The sequence below is a fragment of the Botryllus schlosseri genome, chromosome 1, assembly GCF_051294905.1.
Source record: "Botryllus schlosseri isolate E-star chromosome 1, Bs_hap1, whole genome shotgun sequence".
Taxonomy (NCBI): Eukaryota; Metazoa; Chordata; class Ascidiacea; order Stolidobranchia; family Styelidae; genus Botryllus; species Botryllus schlosseri.
This window is the reverse complement of record NC_137236.1, coordinates 36455507-36483269: the sequence shown is the minus strand read 5'-3', so window position 1 is coordinate 36483269 and position 27763 is coordinate 36455507. Positions and strand designations below refer to the sequence as shown.

The 27763-nt window shown below is 40.9% G+C and overlaps 2 protein-coding genes across 4 annotated transcripts; one reads left to right on the top strand and one right to left on the bottom strand.

Moving 5' to 3' along the window:
• Positions 1 to 355: 355 nt before the first annotated feature.
• LOC145448612 (uncharacterized) lies at positions 356 to 22277 on the bottom strand. Of its 3 annotated transcripts, XM_080327065.1 has the most exons (20): positions 22085 to 22277; positions 21483 to 21594; positions 20724 to 20842; positions 19903 to 20152; positions 18608 to 18825; positions 16743 to 16847; positions 15948 to 16058; positions 14782 to 14938; positions 13578 to 13684; positions 12956 to 13056; positions 11740 to 11812; positions 9674 to 9803; positions 8554 to 8718; positions 6435 to 6558; positions 5984 to 6078; positions 4476 to 5692; positions 2974 to 3049; positions 1709 to 1811; positions 586 to 668; positions 356 to 535 (listed from the first exon to the last, which is right to left on the bottom strand). In XM_080327065.1, exons 1-19 carry the CDS (start codon positions 22181 to 22183, stop codon positions 635 to 637), a joined length of 3396 nt encoding a protein of 1131 aa, XP_080183191.1. In that variant the 5' UTR covers positions 22184 to 22277; the 3' UTR covers positions 356 to 535; positions 586 to 634. The 3 variants fall into 3 exon arrangements, with proteins under 3 accessions (XP_080183191.1, XP_080183184.1, XP_080183200.1); XM_080327058.1 differs by having other exon boundaries at positions 356 to 668; XM_080327074.1 differs by having other exon boundaries at positions 356 to 668; positions 21486 to 21594.
• A 390-nt stretch (positions 22278 to 22667) lies between these two features.
• LOC145448609 (large ribosomal subunit protein eL18-like) lies at positions 22668 to 27453 on the top strand. Its single transcript, XM_080327047.1, has 6 exons — positions 22668 to 22724; positions 22900 to 22986; positions 23434 to 23541; positions 24674 to 24772; positions 25798 to 25921; positions 27243 to 27453. The coding sequence occupies exons 1-6, from the start codon at positions 22722 to 22724 to the stop codon at positions 27386 to 27388; spliced, it is 567 nt and encodes a 188-aa protein (XP_080183173.1). The 5' UTR covers positions 22668 to 22721; the 3' UTR covers positions 27389 to 27453.
• Positions 27454 to 27763: the final 310 nt, after the last annotated feature.

The window sequence follows — 27763 nt, the reverse complement described above, 5'->3', positions numbered from 1 at the left end:
GTAGTTAATAACAAGCCCCTCCCCCGGTATAACTAATTATGTTATGAAAGTGCCCTAAACTTCCGAAGGCACCACCTCCCTTAGATGCACCGCTAAATCTGATCACGGATGCTAAAAGAGAATCACATATTGACATGGGCCTATATATATATTCAATTACAAATATTATTGACAAACTTAGTCACAAGTTCTAACATTTTCACGCGCTTTTAACGAATATAGAACAGGAACCCGCTCCGCCAAGCACTTCATTTTCCCGTATCAGGCCCGCCGACTGGAGAAGTTGCGCGCCCCTGTCTTAAACGCTAATCCACGCGATCTGCTTCCTCAAACGTTACACAAAACACACAAGGCCTTCAAAAATAGTAATCTGTATTTATGCTCTAAAATTGAACAACTGCATTTCGAAACAAACGGCGGCATCCAGACAACTTCAAAATCCAGAATCACATGATAGCAGGAATCAGCGTGGCGAGTCTACCTATATATGCACCACGAGTACGTACGAATCGGCCGTAATGGTGTCGTGTGGAGTCTGAAAAGTCGTGATTTAAGCGACAGGTTTGATTTATTATTACTGCGTACATTCTGTCACTCGAGATTTCTTGTTGTACGATGGTACGAACGCAAATTGTCACCAGAAGTCCTCGTCGCTACTTTTCCTCGCTCTGGAATCGGATGAAAATTGTTTGCGTCTGGACGAGAATTATGATAAAAAAATAAGGATACCAAAGTGCTTAGACAGCCGAAATAGCCAATGGAATATAATCTTACGACCAGTGGAAGTAGCGATTTTCAAGTAAAAAAGTAAGTATTCCACCCAGGGTTGTAATGACTCGACTCGAGTCAAAATTTTTTGATGTCTCGGGTCATTTATGCGTAAAATGACTCGAGTCGAATCTATTTGTGTATTGACTAGACTTGTATACGAGTTATTGTGCATGACTCGAGACTAGGACGGCCAAGACAGTCACTTCATTGTAACTTCCAAGAATGGTAAAGTCACCACGTGATTGGTATTTCGTCCATCAGTCCTGATACTTGGAAAATAGAGATAGAAACTGTTGAGAATGAGGAAAATTACGACATTATGAATTCGAGCCATTCTATATCACTCGAGCAGAGTTGAAAAAAGTGGGTTCAACTGAACCGGATGAAACTAAAAACTGAACAATGAACAAAACGACTTAGACTCGACCCTCTACCCACCGACTTGGACTTGACTCGGTGGTGAATTGAAAATGACTCGACTTGACTTAGTAATAACACCGATTCTACATCTAGTTTTGACTTACCAAATGAAAAATGACAAGTAAAAGTGGAAGGAGTCAAAATGATAACCAATTGAGTAATGAAACAGGTTTTTGAAGGTACAGAACATCAGTACGCAGTTGAATAGCATATTGATATTGAAATGGACCCGAATATTTTCGGCTGACACTCGTCAGGGGTAATGATCAACAACTAGTGGGGAATCGGAAAGAAAATTGTATATCAACAATCGTATCATCATAAATGACGTCACCGACATGAAAATTTGACTAATTGAGGCGAACAGATGGCTTCAGCTCGATGTACTGTTTTTAGATGTTCACGTCCTTGGCTACGTAAATTTGTCAAATTTCACATTCGAATGAAACAATAACTTTTCTTCAACTATCGCATCATTGATGCAATAGAATATCCGACAAAATCATAAACCGCTTACACATCATCCGGCGCTTCCATGGACTGTTCCGATTGTGACTCGTCAAAATCGACAACAGGATCTTGCCTGGCTTCGATGCGTTCTGCCGACTTTGCAAGCTCTCCTGCGTGCAAACATGTTCGTTGAATTGGTAGCAGATTTCGTGAGGTGTACACCATTTTTGTATATCAGGCGCAGCATTTTCCTCTACCGTTTGTTCGCGTTTACTGTGCGGTTCAGATTGCAAAGGGCGCTACCCTACGAATCGATAAAATGAAGTAACATTGAATCGCGCTTACAGCAAAGAAAATTCCAAGATTAATTAAAATGTCTCAAAAATTTGGGAGTCAATTCGTAAATTAAATTCGCATGTCGACGGCCGCCGACACATACTAATTGAATTACGTGTCGACGGCCGTACAAATTTCCTTTAACCGATGCAGGTTACCCACCCCTGGCCCACACAATCGCATCTGCAATAGGCCTGGCACGAAAGATATCATCGCTGGCCTAACTATCGTGTCTCGGGCCTAGCATACCTTTGCTTCTACTTGCAATGCTTTAGAGACAATGCCATTGAGTGTATGTTGATTAGCGATAGCGATTCAAGAGTTAACATCGCGAAACTAAATGACATCGAACATCTGCGACCACTTAAACATAACCATCAGAAGATGTGGGTCAAGGCTTGCGTTATAAAAGATTAGAAAGATTAGAACCACCTGAAATCGGTGTCGTTACAGAACAGATTCCATAACAACTCGGACATTCTGACTTGCGCAAATCGTCGCTAAGGCCACGCAATACCCGTTGATAAGCGCGCACGTATTTAATTCTTTACAAGAGATCAGGGACTCACACATTGACAGCACTTCCGGACTATTTGACAAGATTACCATAAGTGTAAGTTTGTTAACATGAGGAGATTGTATAATCGTCATTCACGCATGTACTTAACCCTAATGAATTGATGCTATATAGTAAATTCGTAGGAGTAAATTCGCCTGAGGACTTGGAACGTGCCACAATGTATCTTCTTTGTTGCATCAATTTTACAAGTGATAGCCAAATAGCGCCGGTATCACGGTAACTGAATATATGATCCGAGATTGTAGCTATTTGCGGTGGCATTAGTCACTTTGCGTTAGTTTTGAGGTTAGATTTTGCAATTTTAAAAGAAGCTGCCCCTTGAAGACTACCCTACTAAAATTGACAAAGACTTCATGGAATTATTCCTAAAAAACTGAGAATTGAGTAAATGGTGCTGCACGGGCAGAGCCACCTACCAGACTTGTCCGGCTGTAAGTTGGACCAGTTGATGTCAGCTCCGGACCTGTCCTCGTCCAATTCCTGGCTGGCGGCCTGAAAGAGAATGCGACAGGGTGTAATCAACGGTTGAAACTGTGGATCGGGTCCTGGTCATTTTTATTTTTAATAAAAATGTAATTTGATTTGATGTGTCTTGGAAATTGCTGCTTCTGCTTGTAATGGATTGAATAATATCTTCATAACGATACAAACCTAAATATCAGGATTTTTGAGCAACCGCAATCAAACGCCGTTCAAATAAATGCTCTAAAGTGGTGCAAGATTGTGCATATTTATTTTATGTGATGCGGAACAACTCAAATAAACTTGATATGATATCACGAACAGTGGCTTCCGTTTGTTGTTGTGACGCATTCACAAAAACTTGTAGGACTTACGACGAACCGCTAATCGTAGCCTTTACAATAATATTGTCTCGCGCAAGATGGAGTGAATTGATATTTACGCACCATTATTGCTCCATAATCAAAAGACAAGTAGGCCTATGGGTGAAGCGGCACACATATAATAAATCAGCACGTCTGGGCCTGCGACACGCTGGTAAATTGACATGAATTGACTTTCTTCGTCATTTCTCCCAGCAATCATCATGATTCGCCGTGGGTTTTAAACCCCTTCTGTGAACAGGACACTCCATAGGTGAATGGTATCTGCCAACCCATCTTTCCAACTCTGCTGGAGCGATACAGAATGGCTCGCATTCATGATATACTAATTTTCAGGGTTGTATTGGCTTGACTTGAGTCCGAGTCTGAAAACACGGAAATGACTCGAATTGAGTCAATCTGTGTCTTGACTCGACTTGGACTCGAGTCATTGCTCATGACTCAAACCAACTCATATGACTCAGACGGCCAAGTCTGAGATTTCATTGTAATTTCGAATAATAGTAAAGTAACCACAGTATTGGGATTACGTCTATTAGTACTGGTACTTGAAATTGAGACCTGAAACTGTCAAAAGTGAGGAAAATTAGTATATTATAAATGCGAACCATTCGATATCACGAAACAGAGTTATAAAAAGTGGCTTTAACAAGACTTTAACTGGAAACTCAGCAGTCAACACAATGACTCGGACTCGGCCCTTTGCTCGATGACTCGGACTTGACTCGGTGGTGATTTGAAAATGACTCGACTTGGCTCGAGTCAAAACTATAAAAGTGAGATTGGGACTTGGTTACAACCCTGCTAACTTTCCTCATTCTCAACGGTTTCTGGGGGTGGGGCTATTTTCCAAGTATCAGGACTGATAGACGGAATACCAATGACGCGGTAGCTTGACTATTCTTCGAAGTTACAATGAAATGTGTGTCTTGGCCGCCCTAGTCTTGATTCATGCACGATATCTGTATTGACTCGAGTCGAGTCATTTTACGCATTTACAAAATGAAAACTTGACTCGAGTCATTACAACCCTGCCTCAGCGGAAGGTGGAATGAAAAAAGGATTCGAAATACCTTCTCTTCGATCCTGGGCGCGGAGGTAGAAGTAGGCTCGTAGTCGGACATAGTCTTTACCTCAGACGCAGAAGACGCAAAATCATCGGGATAATCAGATTTTTTGTCGTTATTTTTCCCCGAAATCGAGCTCGCTGAAGACTGGTCGTCAGAAAAGTCACTCCGACCGCGATCCTGTTCTGATGTGACGATCCCTTTTTCACCAATGCCCAGAGAATCTTTTTTGCCTTGCTTGACGTGTTCCGACATACTTGAAGATGAATCGTCACTCTCGGATTGATATTTGGACGCGACTACCACCTGTCCATCACTGGGCCGCTTTGGTGACGTCAAAACTGGTCCGGTACTAATTTGAGACGGGGCAGGCTCTACTTTGTTGAGAATGTCCGCTAGTTTTGGGTCAGTGTCGCCCTCGATACTGCGGGCGCTACGTTGGTCGATGCTGCGAAGTATATCTTGAAACCGGTCGTTTTCTTCGGAATCGGATTGGTGGTCCGGAGATTTGGGGCGTCCTTGAGGTTTCGGCCATTCCGAAGATTTCAGGCTGTCTGTCGACTTCTGGTGGTCCGGAGATTTTGGGTGATCCTGCGATTTTGAGCGGTCTGTATATTTGGGGCGGTCCGGAGACCTTGGGTTGTCCGATGATATTTGGTGGTCTGGAGATTCCGCTGACTTTGAGAGATTTTGCCCGGAGAATATATCTTCCGTTTTCTTCTCGAAAATCGCCATGCGGTCGAAGGGCCGGGCCGGTCCGGCTAAGTCAGGTCTGGGTGAAATCGACGAAACTGAACTACGTTCTGAAATTTCAGAGCTGCTAGAACTTCCGGACCCTAACGACAGTCCCGGCACTGCCCCGGTGTCCTTGCGGTCAGATTGTGCCCCGGGATGGGTCGTAGACAGCAAAGGCGTATCTCGAGATGCGTCGTCGTTAGACGGTGATTCATTTGATTTTAATTCAGGACGCGACTTGCTTTTATCTTCTGTGACATCACTATTTGTCGGCGATCTTGGTCTTTGATCTTGTTGCCGTGGCGATGCGTCAAGCTTCGACAGTTCCAAGTCAGGTATCTCCCGCGTTAACATGTCAACTTTTAGAGGCGATCGACGATGGGCGCTTTCCGACAAGGTTGATTTTGTTGCGGGCGATTTTGGGACGGGAAATGATTCTCGGAATGCTTTATATTCGGGTTTGGGATCTGGGTTCCGGTAATTTTCGTCTGAAAAATATAATTTCAAGATTTCTCAATTTTTTTTGCAACACAACTCACTTTTTACACTCAGTATAGAGTTTATATGCACATGAGCTTCTTAGAGGTACAGCAACATACAATTGATCAGTATATTGATATCGAAATGAACCCAAATATTTTCAGCTGACACTCGTCAGGGGTAATCGACAGCAACCGGCAGAGAATTGGAAAGAACATTGCAGATGTTATGAATATGACGCTAGCTTTTAAATTTCATGTTAGGCCGGAGAGGCATTCTTCAATCAATCATGCGCGCACCTGTTAGCTTTGCACCGACGTCTTTATAGTTCGAGTTGATGTATCTCTTGTACATTTGATCCAACTGTTCCGTCTCCTTTTCCAAGTTTCTGAATCTGAAGCGGAGCGAGTCGTCAAGATAGAGAGGAGAGAGACTCGAGTCACATTTTTACAATGACTTGACTCGAGTCAGTGCCTAACAAAATATCGACTTAGACTCGATATATGAAAAACTGTGGAATGATTCATGACTTCAAGAGAATTTCCGAATCAAGCTTCAAGTTATCAAAGGCATGTGAGCAATACTAATGATTTACTTGAAGGATTTTATGTTTGTTTTTGACATGGATAGCCTGGGCATGTCCTTAACTTGAATATAGTCAGTCGGGACATTTTTCCTCTTCACAAATATAAGGATGGTGTCGGTGCAAAATTGTCATCCAGAATTTACTAAACCACCCATAAAACCCACTTTTCTCGGATATCTCTCCGAATCGCGGAGGTGGAAAGGTCGCTGGACATCACCGTCTCGTTGGAGGTGTCCATATCCACAGCGCTCACATCCTTGCTCGCATTTCTCGGACTTTTCGCGCTACCTGTTAACATACATAATCATAGGTGAATGAAGGGTTATAATTAGGGCAAGTTTTTGTTGCAGATCCGTGGAAATTTGCATTTATTTTTGACAAAAGTTACAGTAAAAAGTTGCATTTATTTTTTCCACAAAGTTGCACTAAAGGACCACATTTGGCTCGGTTGACTAAAAAAAAAGGCCAACTTTCCGGCTCAGCTACCGAAACACCCGTCGGAACGTTCCTTCAGTGCTAATTTGCGGTACTTCAGTCGAATTTGGCCGTGTATTTCACCAAAATCAAAAATACTTTCCTGAAAAATCGAAAAAGTTGCAAAATGTTGTAAAAAGTGGCATGAAAAAAATGGACAAAAGTTGCAAAAAGTTGCACTATAAGATTCCTTCAAATTGCTTAAAACAGCACTCTACATGTCTTACGAGTATTTAGGAAGCTGCCGGAAGCTGTAAAAAAAAGTTGCAAAAACTAGCCCTAGTTTTAATGACTCAAGTCACGATTTTTTTGGTGACTCGAGTCTTTTTTTCCGATGTGTAAAATGACTCGACTCAAGTCAATTTTTGTATTGACCCGACTTGTACGCAAGTCGAGAGACATTTCATTGAAACTTCGAAGAATAGTAAAGTCACCACATTATTGGTATTTCGTCCATCAGTCCTGATACTTGAAAAAATAGGGCGAGAAACTGTTAAAACTGAGGAAAATTACGATATTATGAATGCGAGCCATTCTATATCACTTGAGCAGAGTTGATAAACGTGTGTAAAACCGAATTGAAGCGAAAACTGAACAGTGAACATAAGGACTTGGACTGGACCCTCTGCTAACTGACTCGGAATTGACTCGATGGTGAATTGAACATGACTCGACTTGACTCGATTCAAAACTAACAAAGTGAGATTGACTTGTGGCTCGGAACCTTGCGAGTTGGTTACAACCGTGGGTGACCGAAACTCGTCCCAAGACTACCTTTGACTTTTCAAAATCAAAAACGTGAAAGTAAAAAATTTTTCCTAAAAAATTGAACACGTGGAAGAAGTAGTAAAATCAAAACCAATTGGAGTGAGTAGTGTGTAGAAAACATAAATGTATTTCTTCGCTTCTTTTTTGGGCATTTTCGCCGGATGTGGTGTGAGCGGTCGGCAATATTACTCAAGTAGAAGTAATGCTGCAGGGTTGTATTGATTTGGGTCATGACTCGACTCGAGTCACGATGTTCTGATGACTCGACTCGCGACGGAAATGACTCGACTTAGACTCTTGTCATTGTGCATGACTCGAACCAAGTCATATGACTCGAGACTCATACGGCCAAGACCGACATTTCACGGCAATTTTGAAGAATAGTAAAGACCGCACTATTGCGATTTCGTCTATTGGTACTGGTACTTGAAAATGCGACCAGAAACTGCTAAAAGTGAGGAAAATTAGTATATTAAAAATGCGAACCATTCGATATCACCAAACAGAGTTATAGAAAGTGGGTTTAACGGGACTTCAACTAGAAAATGAGCATTCAACGCAATGACTTGGACTCGAGTCATAATACCACGACTCGGACTCGACCTTCTGCTCGCTGACTTGGACTTGACTCGGTGGTGAATTGAAAACGACTCGACTTGACTCGAGTCAAAACTATAAAAGTGAGATTGACTTGTGACTCGGAGCCTTGCGACTTGATTACAACCCTGTAATGCTGTGAATTCCTGATCAATTAAAAGCAGAGGCAGAAATCTAAAAGTCAAAATTACTTCAATTGGGTGTAGAAATTGAATGGTTGCTGTTATACAATGTTCTTTCCGAATCTCTACTAGAAGCTGACGATTACCCCTGCCGAGTGTCAGTCTAAAATATTCGGGTTCATTTCAACATGAATACACTATTCAATTGTATATTGAAGTTCTGTGTCGCAAAGATGCTCTTCAAAACGAACGGTAAGCAATACTTAATAAATGAGATTTGGTAGAGTTTACTAGAAGGATAATAATATAATCTCAAACCAACCTAAAAGGTTCGCGTTCACAGAGTACGGCATTTTATCGGCCCAGCGCACGTTCCTCTCCAAATGCACTGGATCGTAGTCTCTGATTGACGAGCCCTTTGTTACATCATACTGTGCGTCCATGAGAAGCCGTAAGCTGGTCGAGGGTAGCTGACCCGATGATGCGCCTGAAAAATATTTTAAAATATGTGTCATACGACACTGACCCAGAGATTAACTCCACGACTCTAGTACTTAAATTATGAGCTCCCTTCCAACCAAGAGTTAATTTATCACCGAGAATCGTAGTTTCGATACTATTTTCCACTGTGAAACTTTTGTTGCAAAGCTACACACGTTAGCGTACATGACATATCTGAGAAGCCACAATCAACCCATGTGCAGTAGGGGTCTTCAAAAATGACTTTTTTTCTCAAATCGAACTGGCTACTTGATAAAATTGTTAGGTTACCTAATTTGAGCCTACACACCAAATTTGGTTGAATTCCAACCAGTAGCCGCATTGCTACAGAAGAAGAAAGTTTCTATTTATTATATAAAAATAAATATCAAAAAATTTGAAAACTTTCTGTTCACCTCATAAAATTGTTAGGTTACCTAATTTAAGCCTACACACCAAATTTGGTGTGTCGTAATCGTAATCGTAAATTGTAAATACTATTTTATTCATAATCCAAATTTGGTGAACATCGTATCAATAGACAACATAACAGAAAATTTTGAAATTTTTGTTCATTAATTTTTATATAATAAATAGAAACTTTCTACTGGTTGGAATTGAACCAAATTTGGTGTGCAGGCTTAAATTAGGTAACCTAACAAATTTATCAAGTAGCCAGTACGATTTGAGAAGGAAAGTCGGTTTTGAAGACCCCTAATGTGCAGCATTGTCACAAAATGCAATGAAATGGGTATAGTTGAAAATATATTTCAAATAATTGCCAATGTGCTCTAGAACTGCCATTATATTGTTTGTAGTGGCATAAAAGGTACATATTTAAAATTTTCACATCTTTTATACTGTTATGACGTCGTAATAAGCGATATTCGAATACTCAAAGACAAACAGGCGGTTCAGAATCAAATGACTCGAGCTTTGCCTACTCTTAATAATGACCGGACCTTTTCGGGGAGTCCTGGCGGACCGGTCGGACCCGATCCTGGCCGAGACCCGGTCCATCATGTCGTCCAATTGCCGCTGCTTCTCTTCGAAGGTCTCTCTCACTTCGGACAGTTTCGACATCTCCTGTCGCTATCACAGCAAATGAAACGACTTGAAAAAAGACCGACAGCAGATAGAATTCAAGTTCCGGTCCAAGCAAGAGAATGACAAATGTCTGTACAGCAAAGTTTTGCACTATATGGGGAGAGGAGGCCAAGATGAGACATGCAATTTTCTCATAGAACAATTTTCTGATGGACATATTCCTTCAGCTATGTTGTGCCCATAATCTCATTCTATAGTCCTACCATATCAACAAGGAAAACAGATTTGATGTTGGGCAGAAAAACGGCAAAAACTATATTTTCATAGTCTATGTCAGTTCTGTGAATTCGTGTTTGTAAGGGCATGGCTATCTTAGTACTTCATATTATAAAACAACATTACCGAAGCTGGTAAAGTGCAATATTAGCAGTGTCATCATGCGCTTACCTCTGAAAAGTAACAGACAGAACATTTTAACATTTTTTTGAGGTGTGGGGGTAAGATGAGACATGGTTATCAGAGGGCTTTTTCACTGAAAGCCTCGCAATATTCTAAATTTACTGTTCATGGCACACATACTAGATTAAATAGTATATTCATATTGAAATGAACCCGAATATTTTCGGCTGACACTCGTCAGGGGTAATCGTCAGCAACTAGTAGAGAATTGGAAAGAACATTGTGTATCAACAATCGTATCACAAAATATGACGTCACCAGCATGAAATTTCGAATGAGAAAGCGTTCAATGTACTATTTTTAGGTGGTACACGAACTCCTTTTGTTGACAGAGTTTTGGTTGGTGTATTTTGATAAAAGTTGATTCCAAGGCACACAAATGGAATTGTGAACGGCCCCGCCCAACGATTCGAAATCGGTCGTCTCGATAATTATTCGCACAAATCGGATTATCCAACAGATGTTTGCCGATGGCAGAATTAATGGCCTTTGATCGATCAGCATCAATCTTAAGATCAAAGGCCATTGTCAACAAAAGGAGTTCGTGTACCACCTAAAAATAGTACATTGAACGCTCTCGCATTCGAAATTTCATGCTGGTGACGTCATATTTTGTGATACGATTGTCGATATACAATGTTCTTTCCAATTCTCTACTAGTTGCTGACGATTACCCCTGACGAGTGTCAGCCGAAAATATTCGGGTTCATTTCAATATGAATATACTATTTAATTGTATATTGAAGTTCTGTACCTCCAAGAAGCTCTTCACATACTAGATTATTTATCTAGTGGTTGACCAGATGTGACATTGCAAGTCAAAATAATAACAAAATTCATATTGTTGCTCGATCCCATGGATAATTGGTTTTCGATGTCATTTAAATTCGTATAAGATGTACAAATTCTTTTTAAAAGTGAATTATTTCATGATTATTATATTTTACTCATGAGGTTGCTAGTTGATTCGTCATTTGGGATGAATCGGTGGTGTAATGAGCCAGAATTGCTTGGTGCCTCATCTTGAGCACGGCGTGTCTCATCTTACCCTCACCTGGGGGTAGGTTGAGACATTTGAGCAAGGATTTTTGAGGGCCAATAAATCCACAAGAATGTTGTTCAATATAACACAACACAGAGTCATGAATAGTACAGATCACAGGCTTTCCATTGGTACCAACATTATTCCTCAGACGGCAACACCCTTCAAGTGGCGTGGAATATCAGAAAAGTGTCTCATCTTCGCCTCCTTTCCCCTATAGTTTTCCTGTAGCATTTGCGGGAATTAGAACTAGACCAAAGAAACATTTCGCGAATTTGATTATCGACATTTCGCTGAAATCAGTCTAATTAGATGATTGTCCAAGTCTACAGAACAGATACTGTGAGGCGGCAGAGATTAGATACCCCAATGCCAAGTTCAAATATGGATCGGGATATGCATTCAAAAATACCAAACCCACTCGTCTATCGTAATTTCGCAGAGACGCATAAAAATTTCAGGGCAGCGTCGTGACCTCACCCATCTCGTCATCTCTTCGTTGTCGACGGATTCTCTCTGGGTCTTAGTGTTGCTGCTCCACTGGTCCAGTTGCCTGGAAAACAAAAAATACTTAGACACTGCATCAAACGTTTGCGACTTGTTGCAAATGAAACTATTCCATTTCTTGAGTAATGTAAGATTATTTGAGTTCATTTCACACAGACAAATGATCAGAGATAGTAAAAGTGGTAACTGTTGCTGGTGGCGTTGAAGTAACACGGTAACTATATACTCAATGACAAGTAGAATTACAATTACAAGTAGCAATTTCAGAGACATATGACACCTACTATAAGTGTGAGTGGAGAATGAAAGTCAGAAAAACGCTCACTGATAAATTAGTATTAAAGATTATATTATGTCGCGAGTTCGCATAGCCTACTTTTAGCAGTTAATCGGAGTTAGCTACTTTCGAAATTTCAAGATATATCTTCCCAAAACGGCCAGTGACACTGCAAATAGTTAGAATCTTCGAAAATATAATCAGTTACCGTGAGACAATGGCTATTTTTCAAGACATGACCATTCCTGTCACCGGGTGCAAACCTATCACCGAACTATCCAAGTAGCATCGGGAGTAGTCTGATACGAAATATATTTCACCGTGCAAACCCATTTTAATCGCCAAATCGGATATGTTTTTGAATAAATTTGTTTGCAAAAATCCATTTTCCCCTGTGATAAACATAACTGCTGTTCCAGAATAACTTCAAGATGAGCTGCTAGATAGAAATAACGAGGCTTGACATCATATTGGTGCCATGCATGTTGTGATCATATCCAAAGGTGTCGTCTGAAGCGTTAGGTGTTATTATTACATTTGCAGTCATCTATTTTTGTGGAAATTATTGGAATTTCAAGACACGGCCGCGTGCAGCAAGAGAATTCGCTTTGAAATAGAAGCATTCCCAGTCTCTTCATAAATAGTATGACGTTAATGTCAAGAAAGGTCATTCTGCTGCCGTCACCACTAGCCTGCAGTTACTATTTTCACAGAAAAGATGACGGTTGCATGATAATAGAGCAAATTTGAACTAAAACTAGGAGGGTCTGTGGTGGTCCAAAGGGGTGCACGAAGACAAAAAGGTTGAGAAACACTGCACTAGACTACTTGAACTGAACAATACTTGAAAAGTACAAGTGTTCGGTCACTGACCATAGCTACACTTGATGAATAACAAACCGGGATAGCTACCTAGTTAATGTGTCCAGTCTTTGTCGTAATGATCGGTCGTGGGTGTCCAAAGGCGGTTGACGCCTTGCCTGTGGGGTTGGGCTGGCTTCTTGAGAACGCACCTGGTGTTATATTACGACATGCTTGATGATCTACGGTATACGCTATCATTTTGTACTAAAGAAGATGCACCACTGTGATTACTAACGCATTCGGCGAGAAACACACGAGTGCGTCATATTCGGTGATGCAATTGTTGAGGTGCAACGCTCTTCCCAATTCTCTATTCGTTGCTGACGATTACCCCTGACGAGTGTCAGCCGAAAATGTTGGGATTCATACCAATATGAATATACTATTCAATTGGATATTGAAGTTCGGTGCCTCCGAGAGTCTCTTAAAAATGTATATCCACCTTACCACCTATTCACAAAGCTGTATATAGTGTATAGGAGATCCGCGCCTATTAGAAATAGACTGCAACACAGAACAAGGAAGGTACAATTGAATAACATATTTATATTGGCATAAACCCGAATATTTTTGACTGACACTCGTCAGGGGTAATCGTCAGCAACTAGCAGAGAATTGGAAAGAACATTGTATGTCAGCAATCGTACCACCAAGAAGACATAACACCCACTTTTGTAGTCCTCATTTCCATCTTCAAGGTTTCTAGTTCAGAACGGAGCATTGCCGACTCGCTGGCCCGGACTTCCAGCTCCTGCAACACTTGGTCCAGTTGACGGCCTGAAGTAATCATACATCAAAGGCACTTCTAAATAGTGAGGAAGCGTTCATCTAGATTTGTAGTGGTCCAATTAGATCGAAATGTTGGTGATATAATACTACCGTAATTTTCAAAGTATAGTACGCCCCCATGTATAATACGCACTCCTAAAATAGCATGTAAATTCTGGGAAAAAGCCTGTACCCATGTATAGTACGCACCCTACATTCAGTACATGAATAGTTCCGAGATGTCAGTCTTGAACAATCATTACAGGACGATCACTAATCATTATACAATTACGGGATTGTCTTTAAACGATAGTAGATAGCAGCCAAAGCCTGCGAGGCGGGTGTCGCGATACATCTTGAGCACGAGGAGACCTTTTACAGATGCGATTGCTAATCATTATACAATTAACGGCATTGTCTCTAAACGATAGTAGATAGCAGCCAAAGCCTGCGAGGCCGGCGGCGAGTTAGTTTAGGCCAACGAACCGACATCTTGCGCACGATGCCTATTACAGATGCGATTGCGCCTAGGCTAACGGTTATGTCATGCACAACAGGTCTGTTGGAGATGTGACTGATTACGCAGGCGATTATATCTTGCGCACATGGTCTCTTGTATATGTTCAGGCCTGTCGTTGACCCGATGAATTGGCGAGAATTGCCACACTCGAGTGTCTATTAGTGACCTAATTTCGCTCGCGTACAAACGGCAAACCAACTCAGCAGGAGATCGCGTGCTTGTGCACGTTAATTGGCAACACGCTTACCACTAATTGGCAGCGCGTTACAGTCTATAATACGAATTACTACGCGCGAAGGCTGAAAGTGATGCGCGATTGGAAACAAACATGAAGATGGGTGTGATTTCAAGTTTTTTATCGAGGGAGATTTTTTTCAAGGCTTGTTGTACCCATGTATAATACGCACCCCCCTATTTTGGGGCAAAAACTCGTGAAAATTTTGCGCATTATGCATGGAAAATTACAGTATAATAAAATTTGCAAAAAATACATTGTAGCTATAATTCTAATTGTAATCTAACTTGAAAATGCTAAAAATTTTCTAGTTATGACCCTGACGGTGGAACACATAAAGCAATATCATACTTTCTTTGCCAGTCAGAGATTTACGCAGCGACTCGGCGCATGACGACACCACAGAGTCCTCCGCGTTCTTCCTGTCACCTTTGACCCCGGCGTTGCGTAGCTGATCGCTCAACGCCTCGGCTTTTATCAAGTCCAATTCCCGAATCTTAATCATTTCCTAAAATATATCGGTACACGAAATTTCGGCGGAATCATTTTGAGATCGTTCGTTGAAAATGAAAGTGTTTTTCAGTGACATCAAAGAAAGCCCGTTTTTAAGAATAATTTTACATGGGTTTAGCAACAAATTTGACAATAAAATATGATGCGGAAGCGGTTAGTAAGAAATATTGATGAGACAAATCTTCTATCTAAATCAAATTCAAGCATTTCAGTGACAGTATGAATCCTGCTCTGTCCAATTTGTTACTTTGCCATTGAACGGATGGTCTGGCGACAGGCGAGACCGCCAAAAATTCCATTTTTTCCGGTACACAGCAAGAAAATTACGCAATGCAGGAATAATTCCACCCCAGAAACCAAACAGCATAGCGATAACCCCTTCGCCTAAAACAAGTCAAATAACACACCCCACCCCCTAGGTCTGCAAAGTTGAACCTAGGCATTGAAGGAAAACTCAGTCTTAGCGACTTAAACAACGTCAATAGCCTGAAAAGAGCGACCCAGTGAAAATGTAATTTTCGATGGACCCGCCTGGGTTTACGTGAAATGGGAAACTTTCTCAAATGTATAGGACAGAATTAATATAGCGGTCGATAAACATATTGTTCTGGCACGGTCGCGTTTGGCAGGGGTAGTTGAGCTTCTTGCTTGCAAGCCATTGTGTCATAGATAACATTCAGATGCACCTAACCCATCATATAGCTCATTGTTATGCAAATCAAAGATAATAGAACCATGCTAGAAATAGATTATAGCACGTTTTTAACTCTCTCCTCCACATTTCAACGCTATATTTGCTAAAAAGTTGCAGTAAAAATTGGCGTGAAAAACAGAGAAAAGTTACAAAAAGTTGCCCTAGTCAGTATCATCAAGGAAAACGCATCTGGATTTCTAGTATTTTGCATTTAGAATTATAGGGCTTGTTTTATCGCAACTAGACACTAATACCTCTCATCGATGCGGCGTGCTACACACAGGCATCAGCTACGTGATTTGAAACCCACCATCTCTTTCAAGATTCTCTCTCTCTCCTGCAAGCTCTTCTCCCTCAACTGAATGTGCTCCAGCTCTTGCAAGAGGGTCTGCCGTTGATGGTGGAGGTCTCTCTCCATCGACTGCGCGTAAACACAGAGGTCAGGTAATGCACCAGGCTTACAGCGTTTAATTAGCGACAAAACACACAAGTATATTCGTAATATCAAGTTGCAGTTAAGCCATGCATGTGAGTGAGCAGACTACTAAACAGAACACCGCAATGGTCACGAAAAAAGGGTGAATTTACGAGTGAATAATATACTCGTATTGAAAGAAACTCACATATGTTCGGCTAACACTCATCAGAAGTAATCAGCACCAAGTAGAAAATAACATGGTGTATAAACATTAAGCAATGGTGCAGTCACATGGGAATGGATCTTCCAATGATGGAGGCGAATAGATAAGTTTAATGTATCAATTTTAGATTATAACATAGAAATAGTGCAATAGTTCAAGTCATACGTTCTCCTCGATTATTCGAATTTCATGCTGGTGACGTCATATTTTGTGATGACATTGCTGATAAACAACGTTTTTTCAATACTCTACTAGTTGCTGACGATTAACCCAGACGAGTGTCAGCCGAAAATATTCGGGTTCGTTTCAATATGAATATAAAAAGAAAAAGACCGGGAAAAAAGCCACCGCAACATTGTGTGCTATACCACGAATTGCTGCATACCGGATGAGATAAATATTTCAGTGATAGAATTGGCGTTACCAAAGGAGTATCAGTTTTGAGAAGGGGGTGTTTCACGTACATCTTTCTGATTGTTCAGTCGGTCGATTGCGTTTCTCTCTCTCGCGATCAGAGCTTCCCTTCTCTGCGCAAAGTCGTCTTCCAGTTTCCTGGTCCTCTCTAAGATCTGCAAAGTAACAATCGGGTATCGCATTGAAAAACTTGGGAATCACATGCGTAATTTACTGGCATAGCGGTTTCGGCAGGGTTGTAGCCAAGTCACAAGGCTCCGAGTCACAAGTCATCTCCCTTTTATATTTTTGACTCGAGTCAAGTCGAGTCATTTTCAATTCCCACCGAGTCAAGTCCGAGTCCAAGTCAGCGAACAGAGGATCGAGTCCGAGTCATGGTATTATGACTCGAGTCCGAGTCCAAGTCATTGTGTTGACTGCTCAGTTTCCAGTTAAAGTCTTCCTAAACCCACTTTTTTAACTCTGTTTGGTGATATTGAATGGTTCGCATTTATAATATATCAATTTTCCTCACTTTTAGCAGTTTCTGGTCGCATTTTCAAGCACCAGTACCAACAAACGAAATCCCAATAGTGTGTTGGCTTCGAAATTACAATGAAATGTCGGTCTTTCACCGTCTGAATCGAGTCAATACACAGATTGAGTCGTGTCGAGTCATTTCCGTATTTTGAAAAAATGACTCGAGTCATTACAACCCTGGGTTTCGGTGACTAAACTTGACTCGAGTCGTATTTTGAAATGCGTAAAATGATGCGACTCGAGTCATTGTGCATGACTCACGACTAGGACGGCCAAGACAAGCATTTCATTGTAACTTCCAAGAATAGTAAAGTCACATTATTTGTATTTTATCTATTAGTACTGGTACTTGAGAAACAGAGGCAGAAACTGTTACAGGTGACGGAATTAGTATGCTTCAAATGCAAGGCATTCGATATCCCCTACGCAGGGTTGTAAAAAAGTGGGTTGAACGTCATCTGAACACGAAACTGTACACCGCACACAATGTTCTGGACTTGTACTATATAGTCTCAACACTATGACTCGGGCTTAATAGTTTGCCAGGGCTGTAATGACTCAACTCGAGTCCCGATTTTCTGATGACTCGACTTGAGTCAATTTGTGTATTGACTCGACTTGGACTCGAGTCATTGCGCATGACTCGAACCAAGTCATATGACTCGAGACTCGGAAGGCCAAGACCGACATTTCATTGAAATTTCGAAGAATAGTAGAGCAGCCACACTATTGGGATTTCGTCTGTTGGTGCTGGTACTTGAAAATGCGACCAGAAACTGCTAAAATTGAGAAAGATTAGTATATTATAATTGCGAACCATTTGATATCACCGAACGGAGCTATAAAAAGTGGGTTAACAAGACTTTAACTGGAAACAGTGCAGTTAAAATAATGACTTGGACTAGGACTCGAGTCATAATACCATGACTCGGACTCGACCCTCTGCTCGATGACTTGGACTTGATTCGGTGGCGAATTGAAAATGACTCGACTAGACTCGAGTCAAAACTATAAAAGTGAGATAGACTTGTGACTCGGAGCCTTGTGACTTCGTCACAACCCTTGGTTATGCTCATATAACACTGTTGTTGATGCACTTTCTTTTGTGCACCAGTGTTATATAGCAATGTATTAGGCCCAAAACTGGGATTCTGTGAAGGCTTGCCAACAGCGTAAGGGTTGTCAGGGTGGTAAAGGTAATAACCACTGTATTAGCGCTATACTTCCAATTCAAATTGCCATTTTGGGGATTCTCATAATCGCACTAACAAGAAGGATCAATATCTACTCATAAACTGGTTTCTACTTGATGCTATCTTCAACTCAAAAACTAAGTAATCGTGCCAACACTATAGTTTGAAAACCGCAGCACATCAGTCCAAAAACATTACTTCACCTTCTCTCTAGACTTCTCCTGCTCTTGAACCCGCACGGCGGCGAGCTCGACCTTTTTCCACTGCTCAAACGACGCTCGAGCACTCTTTTCCGCCTCCTCTTCGGCCTTGCGAGTCGCGCTCGCTAGCGAAACCACGGATTTCCTTTGCTCCACGTCGTCGTACCTACGCTGACGCAGAGTGCCGTCCATTTCCTCGTCTATAGCTTGCAGTTTTTCAGCTGAAAAACGAATATATATATATATTATTTGTTACAATAATCAACAACGAAATATATACACGACACTTGAGCGAACTCCAATAATTTGCAGGTAATCTCATTAGTTAGTATTTTTATGACCCCCTACATAACTCAAGGAGCCACATTTCAAGTAGTATGGAACAGGGTTGTAACCAAGTTTCATGTCAATCTCACTTTTATAGTTTCAACTCGAGTTTAGCTGAGTCATTTCCAATTCATCACCGAGTCAAGTCTAAGTCGGTGAGTGGGGCCGAGTCCGTGACTCGAGTTCGAGTCATTGTGTTGTGTTCACTGTTCAGTTTTGAGTTCAATCTGGTTCAACCCACTTTTTCCAACTCTGCTGCAGTGATATAGGATGGCTCGCATTCATAATATCGAAATTTCTCTCACTCGCAGTCATAGTGTTGATTGAGGTTAGTTTCCAGTTAAAGTCTTGTTAAGCCCACTTTTTATAACTCTGGTGATATCGAGTGCTTCGCATTTATAAGATAATAATTTTCCTCGCTTTTAGCAGTTTCTGGCCCAATTTTTCAAGTACCAGTACCAATATCACAAAATCCCAATAGTGTGGTTACTTTACTATTCTTCGAAATTACAATGAAATGTCGGTCTTGGCCGTCTGACTCTCGAGTCATGTAACTTGGTCCAAATCATGCGCAATGACTCGAGTCCAAGTCGAGTCAATAAACAGATTCGTATTTTTAGAAAATGACTCGAGTCGAGTCATGACAACCCTGGTATTTAAATAAGACTAGCCTACTATAATAAACTGTTGAATTATAGATTCATATTAAAGCAAACCTGAATACCTTCAGCTGACACTCGTCAGGAGTAATCATCAGCAACTAGCCGAAAACCGGAAAAAACATTGTATATCAACGAGATCTATTAATTGGAGTAATTTTGGCCTGCCTCATAAATTCAAAAATAGGTGCCATATTATCCGAAGTAGTAAAAACAGAAAAGTAAGTAAGTGCAAGTTGGCAAAATCTATATTGGTATTGCGAAAAAGCGGAAATATTTTGTGAAGACTTATAACGTCTGCGCCTAGCCTACCTAGCGACATCTGTCTCCCGCTCTGCTTCAAATATCTCTCTGCCTTTTCGTCCATTTTCGTCATGACGTGTAACGGCGACGACATCCTCGATAGAATCTTCCAAATCAGCAATTTATGATCGCCATTGCCATTTGCGACGGGTGTCGATGAATGCGGTGCTCGAAATGAGGCGTCGTTTTCCCTGGCTTTGTGGTCGAGTAAATCCGGGGCTGCTCCCAGTCTTCTCAGAAGATCTTCCGTCACAGAGTCCTGAAAATGAGGTTCGGTAATGTTATCACGGTAACCTACATGCGGTCAGTAATGGAGCACTTCCGCTCATTCAGAGTACTCAAGCAAGCTTTGCCTTAATGATAACTACTTACTTTTTCGCTAATTGAATTCTGAAATGCAGAAATTAGATTTGGGATAAACTTGGATCTCTTTCACGAGTGGGAATTTTGCAGAAACTTAGTTACTACCACTTTTACTTTTTCAGGCAAAACTATAATAACTTGCTTCTCGCAAATCGGTGGCGCTGAACACTGATAACACAATTATTGAATTGCAACTAAATATTAAAGTTAGAACGGTCATTTCAAAATGACGGGGTTTCGCGTTTCAAACAGGGGGATTCGAACCCCGAAACCCCTGTGGCTACGCGCCTGACACACGCGCGCATCGAAATCGAAGACGTACTTAACGAGGTCGCATCGGTTCGCCTGATTCCTAATTACTGGTCACAAATCACTTGGGCATTTGAGCATTTTGAACGAGGTGGCCGCCGCCTCGTGAATATGGTGACCTCGTAAGTCGGCGCCTATGTATTGCAGCATGCACATACATCATATCCATCCACTCCACTTTCTTGTTGGAACACGGAGAGGGAGTACATGTACCGCGATTGCTTCAAATGCTGATACACAAGATTGTCGATTGCACTTTGCTCCCACGACGACCCGTCTGAATAAAAAGTCACTATTAAGTCACTGAATTAAGTATCAAATCCGAAATTACCCTGTTGCTATTATACACGATATGCATGCAATCAGATGTAAAGCATTCGAAAAACATTGTGAATCACAAAATTGTAGAAGCGCGACATGAAGAAAAATGGTTAAAAAGCATAATAACTATATTCAGTTGGAAGAATCTAAACCGGCCCACAGGATACTAATGTTACAAATATTATATTAGAAGAGCGTCTTGTAGGTACAGAACTTCAATATACAATTGCATAGTATATTCATATTGAAAAAAAAAACTCAAATCTATTTGGCTGACGATCTTCGGGGCTAATTGTCAGCAACTAGTAGAGAATTGGGAAGAATATTGTGTATAAACAATAGTATCACATCACCAAATATGCTGTCATAGGCATGAAATTTAGAATTGTTGATATACAATTTTCAAGCCCTATGTTTTGATTATGAATTGAATGATGATATCTCACTTAAGCTGTGTTGCGCAATTAACTCTTTGTCTCTTGATAATGGTAACAAAGAGGCATGCGAAAATTAATTCGGGTTTCAAAGATCATTTAACAGAAGTGGTTGCGAAAACATGAATTTTTATAGAACAGAAAATTATCCAGCAAACTTACTACTGCGTTTCATTGAACCAATAAAGAGTTCAGCGTCTGAATCGTCCGGTCTTCCGCCATCTTTTTTGTAACGACCACGCAGTTCGTTGATTACGCTTTGTCGAAGATAGCCCTGGAGGTTAAAATATTCATTAAGTCGAGGTAGGAATTTTGACTTCTGATAAAGTCATTTAATAAGTTAGAGAAAACACTCAGAACAGCAGGCGTTTCAATGCTTTAACAAACAAAACAGAAAGACAAATACAAGTTATTTCCAAAAATTAAGGGAAATGACGTAGTATAATGGAAACTATTTCAGTGAAATGGTGATCAGCGATAAGACCGTTAGGTCGTCAAGTCATCAGCTGGTTCCATTATACAGTCATTAAAGGCCTACATGTTATTTATGTCAGAAAAAGTATTTATTGCAATAATGCAATGGATATAGTATATAGTTTATATATATACAGTATATATATGAATATGATTTGACATATCAAGTGCTTTCAATCAAACTAACCAACTTGTAAGAAAATTACCAACTTCAGTCAGCGACACTCGCTTCATTTGATGGGTGGTATCAATATCAATGGATGTTCAAGTTCAGTCACAGATTAACTTACTCGCAGATCATTCAAGACTCCCGCCGACTGCAATGATTGATACATTTTGCTCTTCAGCTCTTCGGCCGACATTCCGTCTTTTTTCTTCGACCTGGACATCTTGAAGATGATTAGAAATTTCACTCCAACCTACGTCGCCGGAGAAACTCGAATCGCAACTCGCAAGAAATCCCAAATCTCTGATTTGTTTTGAAACGGAATCTGCTGTACCGGTAATGCAGTGATCCAAAACGTCAGCGAACCTGAACCAGGACTGGTGCAATATAGTTAGTTGAGTAAAGATTTAGTATATTCAACGAATCCACATGGCTCGATATTTTATTGAAAATTAAATTAATGTACAAAAAGAAGGATTCAATTCGTATTTTCTGGGAAAAAGATTGTATTACATTATAAATATACAGAAGTATATAGTTCTGCGAATGCGATTCTCCATAGTTCGGGATTCTTTTGATATGCATTATGACTTTCATTTTAAATAATAATATCTGTATTTTTCCAATAGTAGTCAACAAATGCGATTTTATAGTCGTTTTGAAGGAGAACAACTGGTGTCTTGGGACACCTAGTGTCACGTGGACTGAAATGTGGAGCTCATGCATGAGTAACCAAGATCTGTCTCTTCTAGTCGGTCGCGATGGTGAGTGTAGCTCCTTTAGAAAAATCTGTATCTAATCTGGAAATATCGGGTCGCACAAATAGCCAGATACTGTAATTTCTTAATTAAGACGTAGATGATGATGTAAAGTATGATTTGCAGTATCCAGCGGGGAGAATTGTGATGTGTTTCGCTCTATAATACTGTATTATTTCAGGGTATCGACATCCGCCATAACAAGGACCGCAAGTCCAGAAGGACTGCACCCAAGTCTAATGATATTTATCTTAAACTTCTCGTGAAGGTAAGCATTTATTAACGATGCACAATAGCTAGCAAAATACTTGAAATAAACCCATTTCCGTGTGTAAATGTCATTTTTGTCACGAAATGATTGATAAAGATTAACCCTTACAAGTGTCAGCCGAACATATTCGGATATCTTTCAGAATAAACCTACCATTCAATTGTATATTAGTGTTATGTTTATGTTCAGGAAGATCTTGACAAGATATAGCTAGATATAGCTTTATAATATATTTGTGCTTTGTGTGATTATTAGCCACATATTTTGTGCCCCAAGATTGATACCAATTATGTTCAAGTGTATGCCCGTTAGTGAGCTTTGCGCAATATGTTGAGTATCTAAAATCACCAGTTATCATAGACCTATCATGTTCTAATCTCTATATTTTTCACAGTGGTATCTTTAATGTGTATGGAATATTTTCACAATCTGTTGATTTTACAGCTTTACCGCTTCCTTGTTCGACGAACCAGCTCTGGGTTCAACCGCGTCGTCTTGAGGCGTCTTTTCATGAGCCGAACCAACCGACCTCCCATTTCCATTGCTCGAGTGGTAAGCAATGCTTTACTTTGTCATCATGTGACTTACAATGAAATGAATACTGTCCTCATTGACCTCATACAGTTCAGCGCGCCTTGTCCAACTAGAACAATTTCAGCTTTTCCAAATTGGATTATGACTGGATCTAAAGTTTTTTTTTCTAAATTGGATTGAAATTGGAAAATTTGCGCTGCACAATTTATCCATATTAAGTTGAAATTGAAGCTAGTTTGTTTGGAAATTAGATCGGAATTGAAATTACTAAATTTAGAAAAACTTGAATATTAGTTGAAATTTCGAATAAGAAAAAAAAACCACTAAATTAAAGTTCATAGTACATATAAAATTTGCTCTAGTCTAGTGAAATTAGACAACTCGTCTAATAGTCCAAGTCTTTGAGTACAGCAATAATAGACAAACTAGAACGAAACGCTGGTAATCCAATTCTAATATATATGTTACATTGTCTCTATGTACTAATTCCTATCCAGTTTCGTGGTTTTCTCTAAAATGCCACAGCAAAACTGTATATTGCCAGTGCAAAATGTGCGGACATGGAATTCTCATGCTTTAGAGAAGGAAGTATAATTTGATATGAATTGAACTATTTTGCGGCATCTTTAATTTTCATTCTAATCTAATCTAATTGGAGGGACAGAAGTTCAATATACGTGATTGAATAGTATATTCAAATTCATATTGAAATGAACCCGAATATTTTCGGCTGACGCTCGTCAGGGGTAAGCGTCAGCAACTAGCAGAGAATTGGAAATAGCATTGTTTATCAACAATCGTATCACAAAATATGACGTCACCAGCATGAAGTTTCGAACGAGACAGCGTTCAATGTGCTATTTTCAGGTGTGCACGAACTCCTTTTGTTGACAGAGTTAGGGTTGGTGTATTTTGATAAAAGTCGACTACAAGGCACATAAATTCCTTCCAATTCTCTACTAGTTGCGCTGACGAGTGTCAGCCGAAAATATTCGGGTTTATTTCAATATGAATATACTATTCAATCTAATATTCAAAAGACCAGCTCTATTTCCAATCCAATATGCGGTGTTGGTCGTACCAGGCTACGTGAGGCTAGGCTCCATCTCGTGACCTCGAGACTTCGCCTGAGACGAGTTCTCTTTTACAGGTGCGTAACATGAAGAAACCCGGAAACGATACCAAAACTGCCGTCATCATCGGAACAGTTACGGATGACAAGAGGATCTACGAAATCCCGAAAATGAAGGTAAATTCCGTGATCGCGAACAGGCAGCAAGAAGTGTTATGTTTTCTTTGTGTGTGTCTGTTCAAATTTCCATTCTAGTTTTGACCGTATTAAATTTAAGGCAAACAATGCCTTCCAACCTCTATTTGTATGGCTGTCTCGGTACTCGTAATGGTGACTTCATTTCTTGCAGACCATTGGCTCTCAACCTGGGGGGGGGGCTGAAGTAGCGGTTAACCTGGCAATTTTTTTCGCGCTTTGTTCGATTGACCTCTGATGCACGCGTGTTTCTCCATATTTAGACTGAATTTCATATTTTTCAATTCTTTCATCAACAAGTTGAGGGCAAGTTTTTGCAACTTTTTTTACAGCTTCCGGCAGCTTCTTAAATACTCGTAAGATAATGTAGAATGCTGTTTTAAGGAATCTTATAGTGCAACTTTTGTCCATATTTTTCATGCATCTTATTCGATTTTTCATGGAAAGTATTTTCGATTATGGTGAAATACACGGCCAAATTTAACTGAAACACCGTAAATCAGCACCGAAGTAACGCTATTACGGGTATTTCGGGATCTGAGCAGGAAAATTGACATTTTTTAGTCAACCGAGCAAAATGTGGTCAAAATGCAACTTTTTTCGAAAACAAATGAATAAATGCAACTTTCCACGGGTTTAACTGCAACAAAAACTTGCCCTAGTCATAAAAAGTCCGGCTTGTGTCTAGGACTGTTTCGGATTGGAAGCAGTGGTTTTTTCGGTAATGGTTTGTGATAGAATTGGTAATTACTAAGAAAATGATGTGTGATGCTGCCATTATTGGTTCTGGGTACAGTAATTCGACTTATGAAATCGTGGAAGCTTCAAAACCATTGCTGGTCATATCACAGCATCCAGCGCATGCAACGCGAAGCTATGTGCGTTAGCGGAATGTCGCTTAACTGAAATCGTGACAAAAATAAGTTAGGTAACAAAGGCATTCCCCGATTCTGTTACGAATTTACCAGAAAACATGAACTCGCAATTGACTGTCGGTCGAATTTCAGGTCTGCGCGCTGCGCATCACCACCGAGGCTCGCGCGCGTATTCTGAAAGCCGGCGGAGAGATTATCACTCTCGATCAGTTGGCGATGCAGGCGCCCAGAGGACAGAACACCGTTCTCATGCAGGGTGAGTCCGCTTGGCGCTACTTTGATCGTTTCCTCACATTTCAGCCCTGGATATGTGTTTTGGCTTACCAGAAGTTTCCGAGTCTTTCTCTCCTCTGCGATCGAAGGCTAGTGGGGCCGTGGCTCAAGATTTTATGCCGCTCTGACTCTGAAATTTTAGAGTGCTGCCCCAACGCCTGAAAACGTAATGACCAGGCTCCCGAGTCCTGACCCAGAGCATGATCGGAACTTTTCGATGGGGTTGTACTTGTAATTACTCGAGTCACGATGTTTGGTGACTCTTGACTCCAGTCTGAATTCGTTTGCGTAAAATGACTCAAGACCATGACCGTTGGTTGGTTAGTTATCTGTGCTGTGGCTGCCGATAAAGACACTTCGTTGCAACTTCGAAGAATAGTAAAGTCCCCACGTTGTTGGTATTTCGTCCGTCAGTCCTGATACTCGGTAAATAGGACCAGAAACTGTTAGGACTGAGGACAGTAAACACAATGACTTGTACACGAGAATATATAGTGTAATTGAAAGGAGTTCGCATTTAGTTATGGAATGCTTGCCCAGAATGACATCGTTTGCTGTCGAGAGGTAATGGCACCACGCACTAACATCCTATGAAGCACATGAGCTTGAGTGGTTGTTTTTGAACTTGCTTCCATCGCCAGTATTCTAGGCATGACTATTTGCTCTTGAATTTTTTGAGTGGAAAATAACTTTTTGAAGTGTTTGCAATACTTTTCCGAGTGAATCGTCTTCGCAGCCCCGGGAAATAGCCCATTCTCATGTTGAATTAACTGATAGAGCTTATTTGCAGTGATTGAACCAATTCATATCACCGTAAGTGTTTTGTGCGATCTGGAAAGTAGCCATCTTTGACAACTGCTAAAAGCATGGATGTGGCCAGGTGGCAAAGCTCCGAGTCACAGGTCAATCTCGTTGTGTTGAGTGCAGTTTTCAGTGTACCGTGGTTAAACTTACTTTTTATAACTCTGTTTTGGGATATCGAACGGTAAGCATTTATAATATACGAATTTTCCTCACTTTTAGCAGTTTCCGGTCACATTTTCAAGTACCAGCACCTATAGACGAAGTCCTCATAGTGGGGTTACTTACTGTTTGAATGAAATGTCGGTCTTGGCGGTCTCAGTCTCGATTCGTACGAGTTTATTCGAGTCATGCGCAATGACTCGAGTCATTGCGACCCTGGCTAAAAGTAGGCGTCCCCGCCATCAAGTCGACTTTAAAACTACGTGCGAGACCTCTGGTACTATCATGCCTTATTTTCTTCCTATACCTGCGACTGAGTAATGGAGGTTCGATCTTTGCAGGGCCGAGAAATGCCCGCGAGTCGTGCCGTCATTTCGGTCTGGCCCCGGGTCTGCCGCACAGCAGCACCAAGCCTTTCGTGCGGTCCAAGGGCAGGAAGTTCGAACGCGCCAGGGGACGCAGGAAGAGCCGCGGATACAAGAAATAGACGCGTTCTGTTTGACCGGCGCGGTTTCCGGTTGTGTGATAACAATGAGCGGGTTACATGCAAAAGGTGTTTCCTTGTTGGTTGACGTGGGGAGATGGCTGCGCAGGTTGTCAAGAGTTAGTGACTATTGATAATCTAGTAGAAGCAGCATAAATCTCTACTTTAGGTCAGGAGGTAGTCACTGTAGGTCCTGAGGCAGAAGGCTACTCTAGGTCAGGAGCTAGTCACTGTAGCAGTGTTGGGATGACTCGGGTCACTTTGCTCTATTGACTTGACTCGGCCTACCAGAAATGTGGATTGACTCGTGACTCGAAGCAAAATTCTCGAGTCAATTTCTAGAAATCAGGGACGATAAAAATCATCGCGTCTTGCATA